This window comes from Amia ocellicauda, chromosome 4 (assembly GCF_036373705.1).
Source record: "Amia ocellicauda isolate fAmiCal2 chromosome 4, fAmiCal2.hap1, whole genome shotgun sequence".
NCBI classification, from domain to species: Eukaryota; Metazoa; Chordata; class Actinopteri; order Amiiformes; family Amiidae; genus Amia; species Amia ocellicauda.
Genome location: NC_089853.1, coordinates 51,411,637 through 51,430,513, shown reverse-complemented (window position 1 = coordinate 51,430,513; position 18,877 = coordinate 51,411,637). Strand labels below are relative to the sequence as shown.

General features: G+C 38.0%; 2 protein-coding genes across 2 annotated transcripts in view; one reads left to right on the top strand and one right to left on the bottom strand.

The window, feature by feature from the left end:
• The window catches only part of gdap1l1 (ganglioside induced differentiation associated protein 1-like 1), a 59,887-nt gene extending 48,075 nt beyond the window's left edge, over positions 1-11,812 (top strand). Inside the window, exons 4-6 of the mRNA XM_066702706.1 lie at positions 1,622-1,716; positions 7,977-8,091; positions 8,342-11,812. Of these exons, the coding sequence (XP_066558803.1) occupies positions 1,622-1,716; positions 7,977-8,091; positions 8,342-8,685 (554 nt within the window). The 3' untranslated portion in view covers positions 8,686-11,812. The remainder of the gene's footprint in view (positions 1-1,621; positions 1,717-7,976; positions 8,092-8,341) is intronic.
• Positions 11,813-11,837: 25 nt separating this feature from the next.
• Positions 11,838-18,102, bottom strand: fitm2 (fat storage inducing transmembrane protein 2). The gene is made up of 2 exons (XM_066702707.1): positions 17,605-18,102; positions 11,838-16,005 (listed from the first exon to the last, which is right to left on the bottom strand). Exons 1-2 carry the CDS (start codon positions 17,775-17,777, stop codon positions 15,402-15,404), a joined length of 777 nt encoding a protein of 258 aa, XP_066558804.1. The 5' UTR covers positions 17,778-18,102; the 3' UTR covers positions 11,838-15,401.
• Between the last annotated feature and the right edge of the window lie 775 nt (positions 18,103-18,877).

Below are 18,877 nucleotides of genomic sequence, written 5' to 3'. Positions count from 1 at the left end.
CGAATATCTAGATCTATGTATTTTGGCTATGAGACCTCAAGGGTGCATGTGTGAATGAGAGAATAGGCTGATTTATATTCTAAAGGCTGCATCTTTCTCCATGTAGATAGGAGTCTTGCACACTCTTTGAATCTCAGTGGGTGATCTGAGCATTGACCTTGTTGAAATTAAATATACCTAATTTGCAGTGTTGTCATGTCTGCCTCGCACCCTCTTGATCACCACCTTGGCTCCAACTTCCGCTTTCCCTGTTCTTTGTCTCTCTTCAACTCATTATTGAATTATCACTCCTTGTCTCCTGATTAGCTTTCTCACCTGCTCCTAATTTCTCATGTTTATTATCTCTCTATTTATACCCCTTTGTTCATTCAGTCTGGAGCATACTGTTTCTAGTGACAATCCCAAGCCTTTTTCCCCCAGTTTTAGACTAATAGTGTTTGCCCCATCGTTGACTCGTTGCCTGTTTATCTGACCTTGCCTTTTGGATCTCCCTGATATACCTGTTTGCTGGCCCCCTATCATCTGCCTGTTCCTTGGTTTTCCCTTTGCTCTGTGCTTGGGTTCACTGCTCCCAGCGACCCCCCTGACATTACAAGTGCAGCTTTGCAAAGTTTTCACTGACTACTGGATCTTCTAATGTATTTCAGTGTAGGTCTGTCTTAGAGCCATATTTCCTTAATGTAATTGACTTTACTGTCAGTCAATCAAATGACTAAAGAGGGCCAAAATCCTGTAATTAAATATTTGTTGATTGGTAGGAAGACAACCCAAGTTATTCAAATCAGCAATGTGCAACCCAGAGTGTAGTACAATACAAACTACTAAGTTTTTGAATAGTTTTTTTTTCTCTGTGCTTATTTCACTTATTGACAAATGTCAGGGGAAACAAATCATGATACAACAGGATGGAATTTAATAGTATATTTGGATGAACTAAGAATGGTCTCTTGATAAAGATGTAACCCTTTGTTTTACCTGTGTGAATTTAAATGAGTGTGACCCCAATTTGGAATTGAAAAAATATGTTATTAGTATGCAGGAATGTATCTTGGACTTGCATGATGTGAGTGGAGCACTGTAGTGCAGAGTTGTAAATGGAATGGCTTCGTCTTTCTCAACGCCTATGAGCCAAAACAAATATACCCCAAAAATATACAATTTAAAAAATGTCACTGACTGCCACCAAATCACTACTACCAATAACTTTTATGAAATAAATACATTTTGTTCAGCCATGGTAAAATCCTGCATAATGGTTTTTACTCCACTGCATGCAAATATATCTGCCAATGTAATGTAATGAGTTGTGTCACCAAATGGCCCACAATTAAACAAGCCCTTTTTTGTTTACACATTTGGCAATTTTCCTCTGGAAAATGAGAGAAATCACATATTCCTAGATTCTATACATTCTTTGTGAGTTTTGGTGATGGTGATGGTGTGCTAGTGATGTGTGTGATTAACTGGCTCAACTACAGATAGAGGAGAAAGTGCTGAAGTGTATTTCTCATCTCTCTCTTTCCCCTTCTCTTCCTCCCCCCTTTTGTTTGCTCGCTCACTCTTTCATTCAATCTGTTTCCCCCAATCCTCTCTCTCTCTCTTTTTCCCTCTCTCTGTCCAGGACATTTAGCCAATGCTGCCTCGGAGCTGATGAAGCTGGACCATGAGGAGCCACAGCTGACAGAGCCATATCTATCAAAGCAAAAAAAACTAATGGTATTCAGTCACTTTATCCGTGTTATTGCTTTCCTGGCAAACTCATAAATATATAATCATGGCACCAGTTCTTTAGCCCTGTCTTCAACTCATCTTAAAGAAAAAACAAGTGGGAGCATGTTTCTTAAATGTTTACAAGCAAAACATACAAAAAATACACCACATGTATAAATAATAAAACCTTGTCCATTATTTTTTTTCAACCATTTGCACTGTGGTTGCAACAAATATTTATATTAAAATAGATACACAGATGTATACTTTTTATCTAAAAGTAACTTAAGGCAGGAAATTGTTATGGATTTGTGATGAAGACATACACTCACCTAAAGGATTATTAGGAACACCTGTTCAATTTCTCATGAATGCAATTATCTAACCAACCAATCACATGGCAGTTGCTTCAATGCATTTAGGGGTGTGGTCCTGGTCAAGACAATCTCCTGAACTCCAAACTGAATGTCTGAATGGGAAAGAAAGGTGATTTAAGCAATTTTGAGCGTGGCATGGTTGTTGGTGCCAGACGGGCCGGTCTGAGTATTTCACAATCTGCTCAGTTACTGGGATTTTCATGCACAACCATTTCTAGGGTTTACAAAGAATGGTGTGAAAAGGGAAAAACATCCAGTATGCGGCAGTCCTGTGGGCAATAATGCCTTGTTGATGCTAGAGGTCAGAGGAGAATGGGCCGACTGATTCAAGCTGATAGAAGAGCAACTTTGACTGAAATAACCACTCGTTACAACCGAGGTATGCAGCAAAGCATTTGTGAAGCCACAACACGTACAACCTTGAGGCGGATGGGCTACAACAGCAGAAGACCCCACCGGGTATCACTCATCTCCACTACAAATAGGAAAAAGAGGCTACAATTTGCACAAGCTCACCAAAATTGGACAGTTGAAGACTGGAAAAATGTTGCCAGGTCTGATGAGTCTCGATTTCTGTTGAGACATTCAGATGGTAGTGTCAGAATTTGGCGTAAACAGAATGAGAACATGGATCCATCATGCCTTGTTACCATTGTGCAGGCTGGTGGTGGTGGTGTAATGGTGTGGGGGATGTTTTCTTGGCACACTTTAGGCCCCTTAGTGCCAATTGGGCATCGTTTAAATGCCACGGCCTACCTGAGCATTGTTTCTGACCATGTCCATCCCTTTATGACCACCATGTACCCATCCTCTGATGGCTACTTCCAGCAGGATAATGCACCATGTCACAAAGGTCGAATCATTTCAAATTGGTTTCTTGAACATGACAATGAGTTCACTGTACTAAACTGGCCCCACAGTCACCAGATCTCAACCCAATAGAGCATCTTTGGGATGTGGTGGAACGGGAGCTTCGTGCCCTGGATGTGCATCCCACTAATCTCCATCAACTGCAAGATGCTATCCTATCAATATGGGCCAACATTTCTAAAGAATGCTTTCAGCACCTTGTTGAATCAATGCCATGTAGAATTAAGGCAGTTCTGAAGGTGAAAGGGGGTCAAACACAGTATTAGTATGGTGTTCCTAATTATCCTTTAGGTGAGTGTATATGCACATTAAAAGGCAACCAAAAAAGGCTTAGATGCATACTCTTTTAAACTGCTTTAATGAGAAACAATCCATGACTTTGAAAGTAACTGTGACAGTGACCTTTATGCAGATGGAAACAAATTCCCAGAGCCTTGAAGTGTACTGAAGTTTATAATAGCCTTGGCTATCTCCTTTGCCTATGTTATAATAATTGGGAGTTTTCTCAGTTAGGGTAGGCTAGACCCTTCCTTGGGCTGTGAATTTAGAAAGCTCTGGCGTGTAGGTGTTAAACCATGGTGCTTTCAAGTGACTAAGCCAGTGCTTTGGCAGCAGTTCCCAGAATAAAATAACAGAAATAGGCATGTGTGGGTGAACAACATGTGAGAGGCATGCACGAGACAGGGTGCTTGGCAGTCCCAAAGACAGTCAGACAGCAGGCAAGGCCAGAGCTTGCACAGCTGCAGACACATGTCGTCTGCTTACTGGCTTCCCATTTACAGACTCAAACTAACTCTCAACACATCTACATCTGTTCTTCAAAGGAAAGAGCATTAAAGAGGTTAACAGCCAAGCCTTAATGCCTGTCTTAGTTGTTTAGCTTTATATTATATAGTATACTATTATACAATTGCTGTATTTATTTACATAATAGTTTGGTCCATAAATATTTGAGCAGTGACCCAAATGTCATAATTTTGGCTCTGTACGCCACCACAATGGATTTGAAAGGAATTAAGATGTTCTTTAACTGTAGACTTTCATCTTTAATTTGAGGGTAGTTACATCCAAATTGGGTAAATGGTTTAGGAATTACACACATTTTTATATGTGGTCCCCCCAATGTTAGGGCCTCAAAGGTATTTGGACAAACTAACATAATCATAAATTAAACTGAGTTTCAATACTTGGTCACAAATCCTTTGCAGTCAATGACTGCCTGAAGACTGGAACCCATAGACATCACCAGATGCTGGGTTTCTTCCCTGGTGATGCTCTGCCAGGCCTGTACTGCAGCTGTCTTTAGTTCCTGCTTGTTCTTGGGACGTTTTGCCTTCAGTTTTGTCTTCAGCAAGTGAAATGCATGCACAATTGGATTCAGGTCAGCTGATTGACTTGGCCATTGCAGAACATTCCACTTATTCGCCTTAAAAAAGTATTGGGTTGCTTTCACAGTATGCTTCGCGTCATTGTCCATCTGCACTGTGAAGAGCCGTCCAATGAGTTTTTAAGCATTTGGCTGAATCTGAGCAGATAATATAGCCCTAAACACTTCAGAATTCATCCTGCTGCTTTTGTCAGCAGTCACATCATCAATAAATACAAGGGAACCAGTTCCCTTGGCAGCCATACTTGAACACTTCACAGATGAAGTGGTATGCTTCGGATCATGAGCAGTTCCTTCCCTTCTCCATACTCTTCTCTTTCCATCATTCTGGTACAAGTTGATCTTTGTCTCATCTGTCCATAGGATGTTGTTCCATAACTGTACAGGGTTCTTTAGATGTTTTTTGGCAAAATTTAATCTGGTCTTCCTGTTTCCTGTTTACATCTTGTGGTAAACCCTCTGTATTTACTCTGGTGAAGTCTTCTCTTGATTGCTGACTTTGACACAGATACACCTACCTCCAGGAGGGTGTTCTTGATCTGTTGTGAAGGGGTTTTTCTTCACCAGGGAAATAATTCTTCTGTCTTCCACCACAGTTGTTTTCCGTGGTCTTCCAGGCCTTTTGGTGTTCCTGAGTTCACCAGTGCTTTCTTTTTACGAATGTACCAAATAGTTGATTTGGCCACACCTAATATTTTTGCTATCACTCTGACTGGTTTGTTTTGATTTCTAAGGCAAAACTGAAGGCAAAACGCCCAAAGAACAAGCAGGAACAAAATACAGCTGCAGTACAAGCCTGGCGGAGCATCACCAGGGAAGAAACCTAGCATCTGGTGCTGTCTATGGGTTCCAGACAGTCTTTTGAAAGCAAAGGATTTGCAACCAAGTATTGGTGTAATTTAATTCATGATTATGTTACTCTGTCCAAATACTTTTGAGCCCCTAAAATTGGGGCACCTCATATAAAAATGGCTGTAATTCCTACACCGTTCACCCAATTTGGATGTAACTACCCTCAAATTAAAGATGAAAATCTACACTTAAAGCACATCTTCATTGTTTCCTTTCAAATATATTGTGGTGGCATATAGAGCCAAAATGATGACAACTGGGTCACTGTCCAAATATGTATGGACCTAACTGTGTGTGTGTGTACACACACACACACACACCCCACATCCGGAAAGTATTCACAGCGCTTCACTTTTTCCACAATTTGTTATGTTACAGCCTTATTCCAAAATGGATTAAATTCATTATTTTCCTCAAAATTCTACAAACAATACCCCATAATGAAAACGTGAAAGAAGTTTGTTTGAAATCTTTGCAAATTTATTAAAAATAAAAAACAAAAAAAGCACATGTACATAAGTATTCACAGCCTTTGCCATGACACTCAAAATTGAGCTTAGGTACATCCTGTTTCCACTGATCATCCTTGAGATGTTTCTACAACTTGATTGGAGTCCACCTGTGGTAAATTCAGTTGATTGGACATAATTTGGAAAGGCACACACCTGTCTATATAAGGTCCCACAGTTAACAATCCATGCCAGAGCACAAACCAAGCCATGAAGTCCAAGGAATTGTCGGTAGACCACCGAGACAGGATTGTATCAAGGCAGAGATCTGGGGAAGGGTACAGAAAAATTTCTGCAGCATTGAAGGTCCCAATGAGCACAGTGGCCTCCATCATCTGTAAATGGAAGAAGTTTGGAACCACCAGGACTCTTCCTAGAGCTGGCCACCTGGCCAAACTGAGCGATCGGGGAAGAAGGGCCTTAGTCAGGGAGGTGACCAAGAACCCGATGGTCACTCTGACAGAGCTCCAGCGTGTCACTGTGGAGAGAGGAGAACCTTCCAGAAGAACAACCATCTCTGCAGCACTCCACCAATCAGGCCTGTATGGTAGAGTGGCCAGACGGAAGCCACTCCTCAGTAAAAGGCACATTACAGGCCTACTGGAGTTTGCCAAAAGGCACCTGAAGGACTCTCAGACCATGAGAAACAAAGATTGAACTCTTTGGCCTGAATGGCAAGCGTCATGTCTGGAGGAAACCAGGCACCGTTCATCACCTGGCCAATACCATCCCTAAAGTGAAGCATGGTGGTGGCAGCATCATGCTGTGGGGATGTTCTTCAGCGGCAGGAACTGGGAGACTAGTCAGGGAAAGATGAATGCAGCAATGTACAGAGACCTCCTTGATGAAAACCTGCTCCAGAGCACTCTGGACCTCAGACTGGGGCAAAGGTTCATCTTCCAGCAGGACAATGACCCTAACCAACAGCCAACATAACAAAGGAGTGGCTACAGTACAGCTCTGTGAATGTCCTTGAGTGGCCCAGCCAGAGACCAGACTTGAACCCGATTGAACATCTCTGGAGAGATCTGAAAATGGCTGTGCACCAACACTCCCCATCCAACCTGATGGAGCCTGAGAGGTCCTGCAAAGAAGAATGGGAGAAACTGCCCAAAAATAGGTGTGCCAAGCTTTAAGCATCATACTCAAAAAGACTTGAGGCTGTAATTGGTGCAAAAGGTGCTTCAACAAAGTATTGAGCAAAGGCTGTGAATACTTGTGTACATGTGTTGTTGTGGTGTGTGTTTTTTTTTTTCTTAATAAATTTGCAAAGATTTCAAACAAACTTCTTTCACATTGTCATTATGGGGTATTGTTTGTAGAATTATGAGGAAAATAATTAATTTAATCAATTTTGGAATAAGGCTGTAACATAACAAAATGTTGAAAAAGTGAAGCGCTGTGAATACTTTCCGGATGCACTGTGTATATATATAATAAATTGTGTAGCCACACTCTCACTTATTAGTTATTTAGACCAGACTTTTATATTATTAGTTTCATTTTATTGAATAACTGACACTCCCAATGCTTTTCGACACTGCTGTGTCTTCATCAGGTAGCCTTTACAATTACCTAGGAGGTGTCTTTTAAATAACAATAAGTATGCAGTCTGTGCCCTAATTGCAATGGATAATGGAATTTGATAGAACTTATTGATAAGATTGGGTATGCTAGTGGTTTATAAGAATTGTATGTTTAATATATTGTGATATGGCCAATGAATATATGATAATTGTTTTGCATTTGTTTGTAACAAAAATAACTTGATCATTTGATGGAATGAGAGGGTGGGTCTGATTTCTTAATTGACCTTTTAATTGTGATTTTTTAATTGTTATTTAAAAGACACCTGCTAGTCCATGGATGTTCTTATGTTACATTTATATATACATATACAGTATATTCAAAATATACAGGTGTTTAGTTCTCCCTTACCACCCCCCTGAATAATGTGGACCCTACTTAATATCAATTTTAATGGGTGTCGAAGACAATATAATAATACTACAATCACAATCTAAGTTTATTTAATTCATTACGTTATTTTCATTTTACAATCATGTTATACCTGCACAATTTGGAATCGCCAATTGTCCCTCCACATCATCCCTCATATAAATACAGGTGATTTGCATATGGAAAAATCGATAAAATCACCCCTTTCACATAGAAACCCTTGGAACTGAGACTTCAAATCTTGGAGGGGCATTGCATGCTCTGGGAGTTGTGTTTATGAGGCTGTTTGTTGACCATGTGCTTTGTGTCCAGGCTAAGATTCTGGACCACGATAACGTGAACTACCTAAAGAAGATCCTCAGCGAGCTCGCCATGGTGCTCGATCAAGTGGAAGCTGAACTGGAGAAGAGGAAACTAGAATACCAAGGTTCGTTACCAATCAGAGGTATTAAAGATGTTCTGTGAGTAAATACAACTTTCTGTTTAATCTTATGACAGAATATTTTTTTTAATTCAACTGCAGCAGTTGGTCTTTTTGCTTTCTGTATTTTATGTAGTTGTTTTTATTATACTGATAGAGTGGAGTGAATATGACACCGTTTCTGGGATTAATGTGATAAATGAGGACAGTCTGAAATTGAAGGAGCTCTTAATATATTTTTTTCTTCTGTTCGTAGGTCAAAAGTGTGAGTTGTGGCTGTGTGGACCCGAGTTTACCTTAGCCGATATTTCGCTAGGAGCCATGCTGCACCGCCTCAAATTCTTGGGACTTTCAAATAAATACTGGGAGGAAGGGAGCCGGCCCAATATACAGTCTTTTTTTGAGCGCGTGCAGAAACGCTACGCTTTCCGCAAAGTGCTTGGAGACATCCATACAACGCTGCTCTCCGCCGTCCTACCAAACGCATTTCGAATGGTGAAAAGAAAGCCCCCCTCCTTCTTCGGAGCCTCTTTCCTCATGGGGTCCCTGGGCGGAATGGGATATTTTGCCTATTGGTATTTAAAAAAGAAATATATGTAGTAAATATTTCCTGTCGTGTTTAGTGTCTGTGTAATTGTGTGTCGTTTCAGCCTATAACTGTATTGATTTTTGATGACAACTACAATGAAAGAGTGAGAAAAAAAAAGAATATTAATATTTACCTGGGGAGAGAGAAAAAAAAAGTACATTCCATGACAAGGAATTCTCAACAGCACATGTTTTTCTGACAATTTAATTACTTCATTTGTTCACTAATTTCAAAATGTTAATTGGATTGACAGCAGCTCGTTTTAGAGGCACGCACCGAATCAGTAATAGATTTTGTGGTAAATGACCACGGTACATCAGGGGTTTAAACCAAGTGATGGGTGTTTTAAAAATGTCTGTAAGTGGTTATTCTCTATAACGCTTGGAAACATACATGTAGTACCGTTTAGATTCTCATTGTTTTTAATGTTGCCTGTTTCCCAGAAATATAACCCTCATCAGTTTATTCAAGTTATTCTAGTTTCAGTTTATAATATTTTGCCAGTAGACAGAAAGTACCAGCAGACTATACTAAGTGTAATAAGATAGATTCTGATATACCTGTGCATTAAAACAATAAAGAAGCCAAGTCAGCTAACTTAGCCTTGCATATTATATGTAACTATGTGACACTAGTGCAATATTGAAAGGTAAAATGTAAAGCAAATCCAGTTTCTCATTTTATTATTGCTTTTGGAACCGCAATTGAAAACAAAAATTTTGGCTCAAGATAGTTTCCGTTGGTTTTCTTTAATTTAGGCAATATGACTTACTCAACAACCTCAGATTGAATGAGCAGATAGTTTAGACAAGATACGATGTATCCGAGTTAGAACAATGCTTAATGAAAATGAGGCAATTGAAAAGGTAAGACCAATTTAACGGCACTTTTATAATTAAAAACCAAGAGCATGCGTGGTTTCAGAAGTCATTACCAGATGACACGATTCGCAGTGAAGATCAATCGGCGTAACTTTGTTATGGATTAGCATGTAGCTTGGAGATGCACTGTTGATCAGTGCTTCTGCGATAATCTAAAATTGAGGCTGAAAGCAGGTAATGCATATTAGATAAGAAGGAATTTGATAAAAGCAAAACCAAACATAGTTATAGTTACAAATTTAATATTATTTTCATGGCTGGGTTGCATGTTAAGTCACCCTGATTAATGGCTGCTTCTCTTAACATGCAAAGTTTAGAAATTGGATAAGGTCAGTGTTGCTTCTACTGCAGATGCAGCAACAAGTGCAGAGACTGACCCATATTTCGGACCATTGAGTCTAGTTGGAAAAAAAATGAGCAGTTCATAGATTCACGTTTTGTGTCATGTATTGTGTACCAGTGGAATCAGTTTAAATGGACTGGTATTGTGCTGATTCCAGATTGTATTAAAAGACGCAGCCACAGGTCTTTGTGTTTCCATATAGCCTTGATTGTGTGTTGTTCCCAAGCAAGTTTACATTTCCCATATTTCCTGGAAAGGGGCTTGCTTGCATTGCTGTTACCTAACTTCCTTCCACACATGGGATCTCTTTTTGGGTCTTCATTGTAAAGGAGGGCTGAACAAACACTATCCACCTGAAAAAGGATCAACAAACACAGAAGACAGAGACTGAGACTTGATAGTGTATCAAAAAAGCATTCTGTCATTGGCATTACACTCTTTCCCCTATTAAGGAAAGATCCAGTCTTCTAACCTGCTGCTTACTCTTCAGGTTATTTCTTGATATATTAGAATTTATTTTACAATAAAGGAATTGCCTATAATCACCTTTCTTCTCAATTTCATAGACACTAGGGTATTTAGCTGTGTAGTGGTCTGTTTCCTGTACCCTACAGCCTAGTTATGACCCCTGTTAAAATGTGGCTTGTTTCCCCACAGTATTCTCTTTGACGGAAAACCTATGCTGTTCTCATTGTACAACATACTGTTTACAGGAGTCAGAGATTTGGATTTGAACTCAAATGTAATTGTAATTCTTGTTTCTTTGGTAATTGGGAGACTTTGCACGGTGGCTGGGAATACTTGATTTTAGGACTGTAACATGAATTCTGAAGTAAAGTAGAAGGTCAAATGACCAGTAGTTTTTTTGATACATTTTCTTTTTATCATAATTCTGATGAGAATCCACAAAGAAGTTCAGCTGTATTTGAAATATTAATCAAATTATCTATAGAGATGACGGTGGTATTAAACACTAGAAAACTATTGACAGCATTTTCAAAATAGATTTCCATTAATTTAATCAAATATTGAAAGCTATACAACATCTGCTGTGGAATGCCATTTCACCTGGTACAACATTTAAAATTATTTTCTTTGACCATACCGCTCATAATGGGTAAATTACAGAAGTCATGAAAGTGTATTATTGAGAGGAATTGTACTGTCTGGAATTTTGTGGATCACTGGCATTGTACAGTTGTGGTGAACAAGCTGGTTTACAATATATTGACGTAGGTTGCTGTTTTCAATTTGAGTTTGTGTTTTAGGTACTGGTCTTCTCCATCTTTCTCCCTTTTTAAAGTGCTTTAACCATGCAGAGCTGTGGGCAGCAGTAGAATTAATTACCTTTAATCACAACTTTGTAGTTTCACTTTTGTGCAAGCTTTCATTTACTAAATAATTCAATATCATACACTTACAATTCAAAATGAAAGAAACTGAATGCAAAAGCATTTATTTCAGCCTTTTCTTATTTTTTTCTTCTTGCTAGGTTAAGAAGCAATAAATAAATTAATCAATTATTTATTTAAATCGCTATATTCGCTGAACCATGCAGTTTCTGTAAGGGGGGAGACTGTAGGAAGAACAGTATTGATAGGTCTCTGGCTGTTATTTATTATAGCAGATATAGCTGATAGCCTATAGTATTGTTCAGCTTGCCTGTAATTGCTGTGCCTGGAAGAGAAATCAAGAGGGCCTTTGTTGACAGATCTTTGTCACAAGAGTTGCTTGAAGCACATCAGTGCTAGGCACTCAAAGGAAATTTAAATCTAATATAAATGTTGAGTCTTTTTGGTCTTTCAGCAAGCTCCTGGATATCTGACTTGTACACCTAATGAAGAAAAAAATTGCAAAATGCAAACAATTCAATGGGGAGTGGAACTTGGGTAATTTTCACCAATTGGGATATCTTTTTGAATGAAAAGCCTGACCAGTATTTATTAATTCACACCTTTATTTATTTCACATGCCATGTCAAAGACAAAATGATACAAGTATAAATTGTTCAGAATATGCATAGTGTAATAGACAGCAGAGTTACTTATTCAGAGGAATAAGTGTGGATATAATTGCTTAATTCACATTTATTCTACCTTTGAATATATTGGTGCCACATTTATTATTAAATAGCCCTCTACACATACATGTATTTATTGTTTTGTTCCAACCCAAGCCCAAATCACTTTACCCAGTGAGTGGGCATAACCAATCTGTCCAAATCAGAGGAAAGCATTTCGAGTTTAAGATGAATGGTTTTAAGCAACACCCAAGGTGCAGAATTTATCACAACTCAAAATGAGTGTGGCTATAATACATATTATTTCTGGTTTAATTTTTTAATTTGTATTTTTTATATTTATAAAAATGCATTTATTTATGGTGCTTTTTTTAACAATGTTTGTTCATAAGCCTTAATTTGTTAAGTTGCCATCAATAAAAATAATGATAGTAATAATAATAAAGAAAACTTCAATTGAATATAAATTTTTGAAATGTGTTCTTCCATCCACAGTGCTCGTCAAATCCAGGCCTCCAGATTTATAATCCAGTAGACTTTGCAGGTCTCTACATTAATACATTATGATCATGTAGGGCTGTTTAATAGCTTCAAGTAAGTGAGTAGCAAAGATTTGTTGAACACCGATCTACAGCATCTCAAAAAACCATAGTGGAGGAGTGCGCGTACACATGCTCACAGGTATATGTATATAAAGGTACACCCATTTGATTCTGTACAAATACGTTCATGTTATCCAAAGGTAAAACTTTAGGCACTATTCCTGTAGTATCTTTTAAAAATGCAGGTAGATGTATTATAATCACAGTATGATTAAATGTCAATGTCAGAGCATACTAACAAATACTGAAGTTATCTAACATCACTCATCAATTAATGAAATCATAAAACTGTTTTCCTTACTGACAGATGCATCTTAACAAAGATTGTTCTGTGTCACTGCAAGATATCTATTAATTAAGATATACATGTGGACTTTTTGTTCAGGATAACATAATTAGAAGTATCTCCTCCTTTGGAGTCTTATCAACACCTCATCCTATCCTGGAGCATAAATACAGTAGAGCTCTATGGGAGTACAGGAGACAGAGCATCCACAGCTACATTTTATTTAGTAACTGATAAACTTTCATGAGTCAGTTGCTGGTGTGCTAGTTTTCCTTTGTGTGAGACTGGTGATCACATGATTGTATATATGCATAGTTAATACAAAACAGATGTACATAAATTAGGCATAATTTATATTATTGTATAATATATATTATTATTATTTTAAACAGACCCTAAAGCCTATCCATTTCTAATGACCTTGCCTCCTTTCATTTTTATACAGAACAATTCTCAACTACAGTGGCACATATATAGCAGTTCAACTATGCGTCAATGACAGCCTGCATTAACTTTATATGATGTCTACCCATAAGTTCTCAACACATTGCCCATCTAGACCACTTCTAAGATGTGGAATATAATAGAATAGTAAGATTAAAAACATGTGTGCCTATGGGCTGTTGATCTATTTGAGAAATATAATGGTACTTTAGTCACATACTGGATGTTTTTAAAAAACAAAAACAGGCAGGAATGCAGTACATTCTTAATGCTTTATAATACAACTTTGCATTATATAATATAATTAAATGGAACATTTCAAAGGAACTAGTTTCAATAATCTAATGTAGGCGATAAACAATTACAAAAAAATTGAAACCTAAATGAAAAAGGCCATGCAGTTGTGAGCTGCTTGGTTTTCAAGTATTGACCTTTGTGCCTTTGATTTGACTCCAGTTGCCAAGTGTTTGGCCCAAATTCTGCTCATGCAAGCTTTAAATTTTTTTAGGTTAATCTGCACATTGATGTGGTAAGATAATTGTTTTTAATTCTTAGTCTTCTTCTTAGTCCTCATATTTTATGTGCATTTCTTCTAGCCATTTGAGCTGTTATTATTATATATTTCACCACCTCTCTTCTGAGTATATCAAAACTCCAAATAAACTTTTACCTAGATAAGCATTTAATAATATTAACCATAAGCTATGGAAAAGCCTACATACAATATACCACATACAAGCAGTGTTTTTGTTTTCAGTATACCTATCCAGATGTGTTTCTATGATCTGTATTTAAATCTGATTTAATTTCTCACTTGTTCCATATCCTTTAATAGCCTAAGCCTACATGTTTATATATCATGGGAACTGATTTTTACAGGTTAGAACAGCTTCAACAGAATCAACAGAGAGAGTGCAGAGGAACTCAATTGGTATCATACAAAAACATGAAACTCACTGGTCAAACTATAAAGCGCTAAAATAAGTCCCCCCCAACACACATTTTTTCTTCCTTATCTAGCTGTGAAAATTCTTAATTGTAAATTGTCTCAAAAGAAACAATCTGAAGATCACACATGGGCATGGAAAATGTGACAAAAATATTCTGCAATATCTATTGTACAAACAATAAACCTCAATAGATGATTATTGATAGATTACATATAACCTAATGTATAAAATATGGTAATGCATTATTTTCAGTAAGTTCTCAAAAGAAAATTAAATATCACAACAGACTTTTTTGTTTTTTCTTTTAATCTTGTCCTTTACAAACAGCGAGTTGTCACATTCACACAGAGTTGTCACAATCTGGAACAAACTACCCAGCGATGTGGTTGAAGCTGGAAATTGTGGAACTTTTAAAAATAGACTGGATAGGATCCTTGGATCACTTAGTTATTAATGGACACCAAACGAGCACGATGGGGTGAATGGCCTCTCTTTTGTAAACTTTCTTATGTTATGTAAACGTATTCTTTTTCCCACTTTATTTGGACAAGCAGCCTAACACAATAAGTGACAATATATATATATATATATAATATATATATTTTTTTAATATATTACAAAATAAAGTTTAAACTGTCCTATTTGCTCTTAAAGTTGTCAGGTATATTAAAACACCTTTGCATACAAACAAACAATAATTTGAGGGGCTAAAATGTAAGCAAAAGATTTTCTTCTCCTGCTAGGTATCAGTTAGGTATTATAAAATTAAAATTTCAAACTCTTCTAGAAGTAGTCGCAAATGCAACAATTAGGCATACCAAGGCAATTGATTTTTGTATTTGTAAGTACAAGGACCATCAAAACACTGCTACAGCACCAAATAAATAAAATGGTTTAATTTGGACCCATATAAGAAACCAAAAAGGCAATGTTTCTAATGTGTGTAGAGTAGAAGAAGAAAAAAAAGGCAGGGAGGCTTGATGGCTATTTGAGGCTGTGACAAAAATATCCAGAAATGTCCTAGTTATCACAAGGTAATTGATCTCAGAATCTTGCTATCAAAAGCAGTCATGTCTGGACTAGTTTACAAGTTTCCTCAGGAATTCAAAATTATTTTGTGATCTCAAATTACATCCCCTGACAAGATTTGTGTTGTATGAAGGCCTCAATGAGCCACAGCGTGATGCCCATATTTGTTCTGTCACTTTTGTTTCCCATCTTTCGGTTGTGCAGGAAGACCAGGAGACAATGTTTTCTGGTACCACAATCTGTAAGTCAGGTACCACACCAGTAAACCACAGGCTGTTCCTAACAACTTGTGCTCTATGTTATGGAAATACACAGATGTACATATGAACATCCATCCCCATATGGCTATGATAACCTGTAGAGCAAAGTACAGCACACAAAGGACCACGTTCTTATAAGTTTGAAAATATAAACCATCTTTTTTCAGGTTGACCATTGCAGCCATTTCCTCTACGATCAGAAGGGATGAATAGGAAAGAAGGAAGGAGTGGCCTGAAATATCAAACCCTTGCCACTGATGACCACCTTTCTTGCAGTCTAACTTAGACTGAAATTCCTCTAGAATGACGTCCTTTGCTTCAGGGTTGTAGCAAGCGCCTGTTAGGTCTTCGATGTAGAAAAAGATGTGAGTACACGTATACCAGATTACTGTTCCCACCAACAGTGAACAAAGTCGTTTTAAGACAAAGCTCAGATCATTTTGGGAATAGCTTGAGATGGCGATGAAAGGCAACAGCAGAGAAAAGGTCCATCCCCAGGCAAGCTTGACGAAGTACCTGAAAAAACACACAGACTGAATTTATGAAACTATATTGGAAATCTCTTCTATACTTTTTGTGTCCATACTATTCAAATTATATTGCTGAAATACAGTAATTATTATTTTCCATATTTCTAGAGAAAATTAGCTTGAACAGGATTTGGCAAATGTTTAACACAATTTAAGCATGCACTCAAAACCGCAGCTAGTTATCTTAATGATTTTATTACAGCATAGCCTATATGTCCCGTGGACAGTGTAAAGTATATTTTGACTGCAAAATGTTACAATCCAATACTAAGTTTATTAACTTGTATGATTATTACTAATAATACGTTTAAGCTAGTTGTGTTGTATATAAACTATAGCTGGACAACTTAAATACCCTTTGTATATGACAGGGCATGAAACAGAAGCACGTGTTTTGTCGGATTATGCAGCTTTATTTTTAGCTTCAATGCCCTCAGCAGAAGTGACAAACTAAAGGTTAAGAGATTGCGGGGGTGGTCTCTAATGTCCCTTCATTGTTAGTTTATTGTTCCCAAAGTATTATTGTACCACAGTGATTTCCCTGCTGTTAAAGTGCTATATTGGTGGGAAAACAGTGGGCTACTTTATTGAATTAAAAAAATGCACTCTGAGCCACTTTAAAAGCTCAAACCTATCGTTATTTTATCAAAAATATTTTTTAAAAAAGGGTACAGATTTAATGTACGCAATAAAGGAGGTGATGTTTTTCCCTTGTTAACTAATTTATTCAACAGGTATGTGAAATGTATGTAGGCAGGTCCCTTAGAATCGGTAGTTCCCTTACATATCTACATGGCATCTGCAAATGTATGTAAAACACGTGTATTTTTCCACCGAAACGAGGAGGAAGGTAGTATACAGCTTATGAAATTAATTCTCATTGGTGGTTTTCCACGGTAACTTCTAACCGATTCACGGTTTAAATATGACAGCGGATTTCACGGACCTTGATCGCACAGGTTTTCTGACAAACAGCTTCCCTATCAGGATGAGCTGGCCGGTATCTGAAAACAATGGGCTACCGGTTGGCATGAACTGCCCCGACTGAAAACATTAAGCAGCTCATCCATAAAGGACCTGTCTGAACTGGCTACCAGCTGTTTTTCAACACGATTACTGTATTTTAACACTTGAAATCCGAGGTAGCTCATCCTTTCGGACAGAAGGTATCTATCATAAAGGGCTATCCTCTGTTTTTCAACACTATTACTGTATTAGAAGCTTTCAAACCCTATGTAGCTCATCCTGTCATCTATGCGTAAATAGAAAATTGGTCACTATGAAATAACATGGTCAAAATCATTTTAAATGTACATAATTATTACCAACAGATTTATGGGCGTGTTCACTGCGCACGCGTACTTTCGCTAGGTAGCTCATTCAAAAGAAGTAGCTCAGTTTGTAAGAACACCGGTCATAAACTACCCTACTCTACCCTAACCAACACAACACATCCAAGATTACCGATCATCTAAATCTGATAATAATAATAGTCATGTATTACTTTGTGATATAAAACGTACTATCCTGCCAATGTCATACTGCAGTGTCCTTCGTGTCTCTGTCAGAGCAATGCGATACTTACACATTCAGGACATTTCTTTTGTAATTGAAATACGAGTCCGGCAGTAACTCCATATACTTGATGAAGGACCCCACAAATGAAATAAACAGGAAGATCCAAGGCAAATTCTTTCGGAACCGGGAATTCTTCCAAAACGTTACTAGCCCATCTAGTACTGTCTCTAAAGTTGCCATATTTCCGATGCCTATTTTGTTAAACCAGACGTGTGTGTGGCTGCGTTCACGACACTTTTCTGCCGGCTAGATTGCAGACGGGAGTCTGCGTGTGACGTCACAGTCTGCGCAGACGGAGCGTGGATAGCTTTGGGATTGGAGCTACAGGCCGCGTTCACGATACGCAAACTTCGCCAAGTCTGCGCAGACTTTTCGCATACTCTGCGACGAAACTGTTCAAGTAAATCGTTTGCGTGAACTCAGCCAAAACAGACATCACCAGGTCACGCATCCACAGGCTACAAAGTCTGCACAGCCGCGCAGCTTCTCAAGAGGTACTGCGCTGGAGCAGCCGCGGCTGCAAAACAAAAAACGAGCGCTGTCTGACAAAGACGTGTATATCAACCAGAGACAGACCTCACTGCATGGGCAGCGCCATCTAGTCAGGGGGTGTGAATCTCCCTTGACTCATGTCATGAAAGATTTTATGAATTTCATGCTAGATATGGCAAAGCACAACATAAATATAATATTTTAAAGCTTGTCAGTTCAACAATAAAATAATGTGCATATTTTAGTGGTGTACGTATACATTTTAACCTAATTTTCACGTATTATTTGTAATTTCACATTTGTAAGTTGCACACCTGGCAAGGAAATCCGTAATAATACATACAAAATGTTTAACATGTGTATTTCTTTCAAATTACACATTTAATGTAGATTCGAAACCAGTGTAAATATAATATTGTACAAAAAAGAAAAGTTGTAATTAATTTGATCAGTATGTTAGTATTTAACCCTTAAAGGTACGTGCACACTGCCCGCTCGCTAGCGCTACAGAGCGACACGCTGCCATTCATTTCCACTGAGAGCCGGCGACAGGGGGCGGGGCTCCGATCGGAGAAAAAATCACCCAGCAACAGCGACTTGAGAGTTGAGCGAGCGGGCAGTGTGCACGCAGTGTAATTGTCCCAGCATTGAGCAGGAATAAAACATTATACTAATGAAATATTATTAAAGGGTCATAAAAAGCTACTTAATCAGATATGAACTGATAAAATGGCCCATTTTCTGATTACACTGTAAAGTATGAAGCTGGTGCAGCACGAAGGGAACTT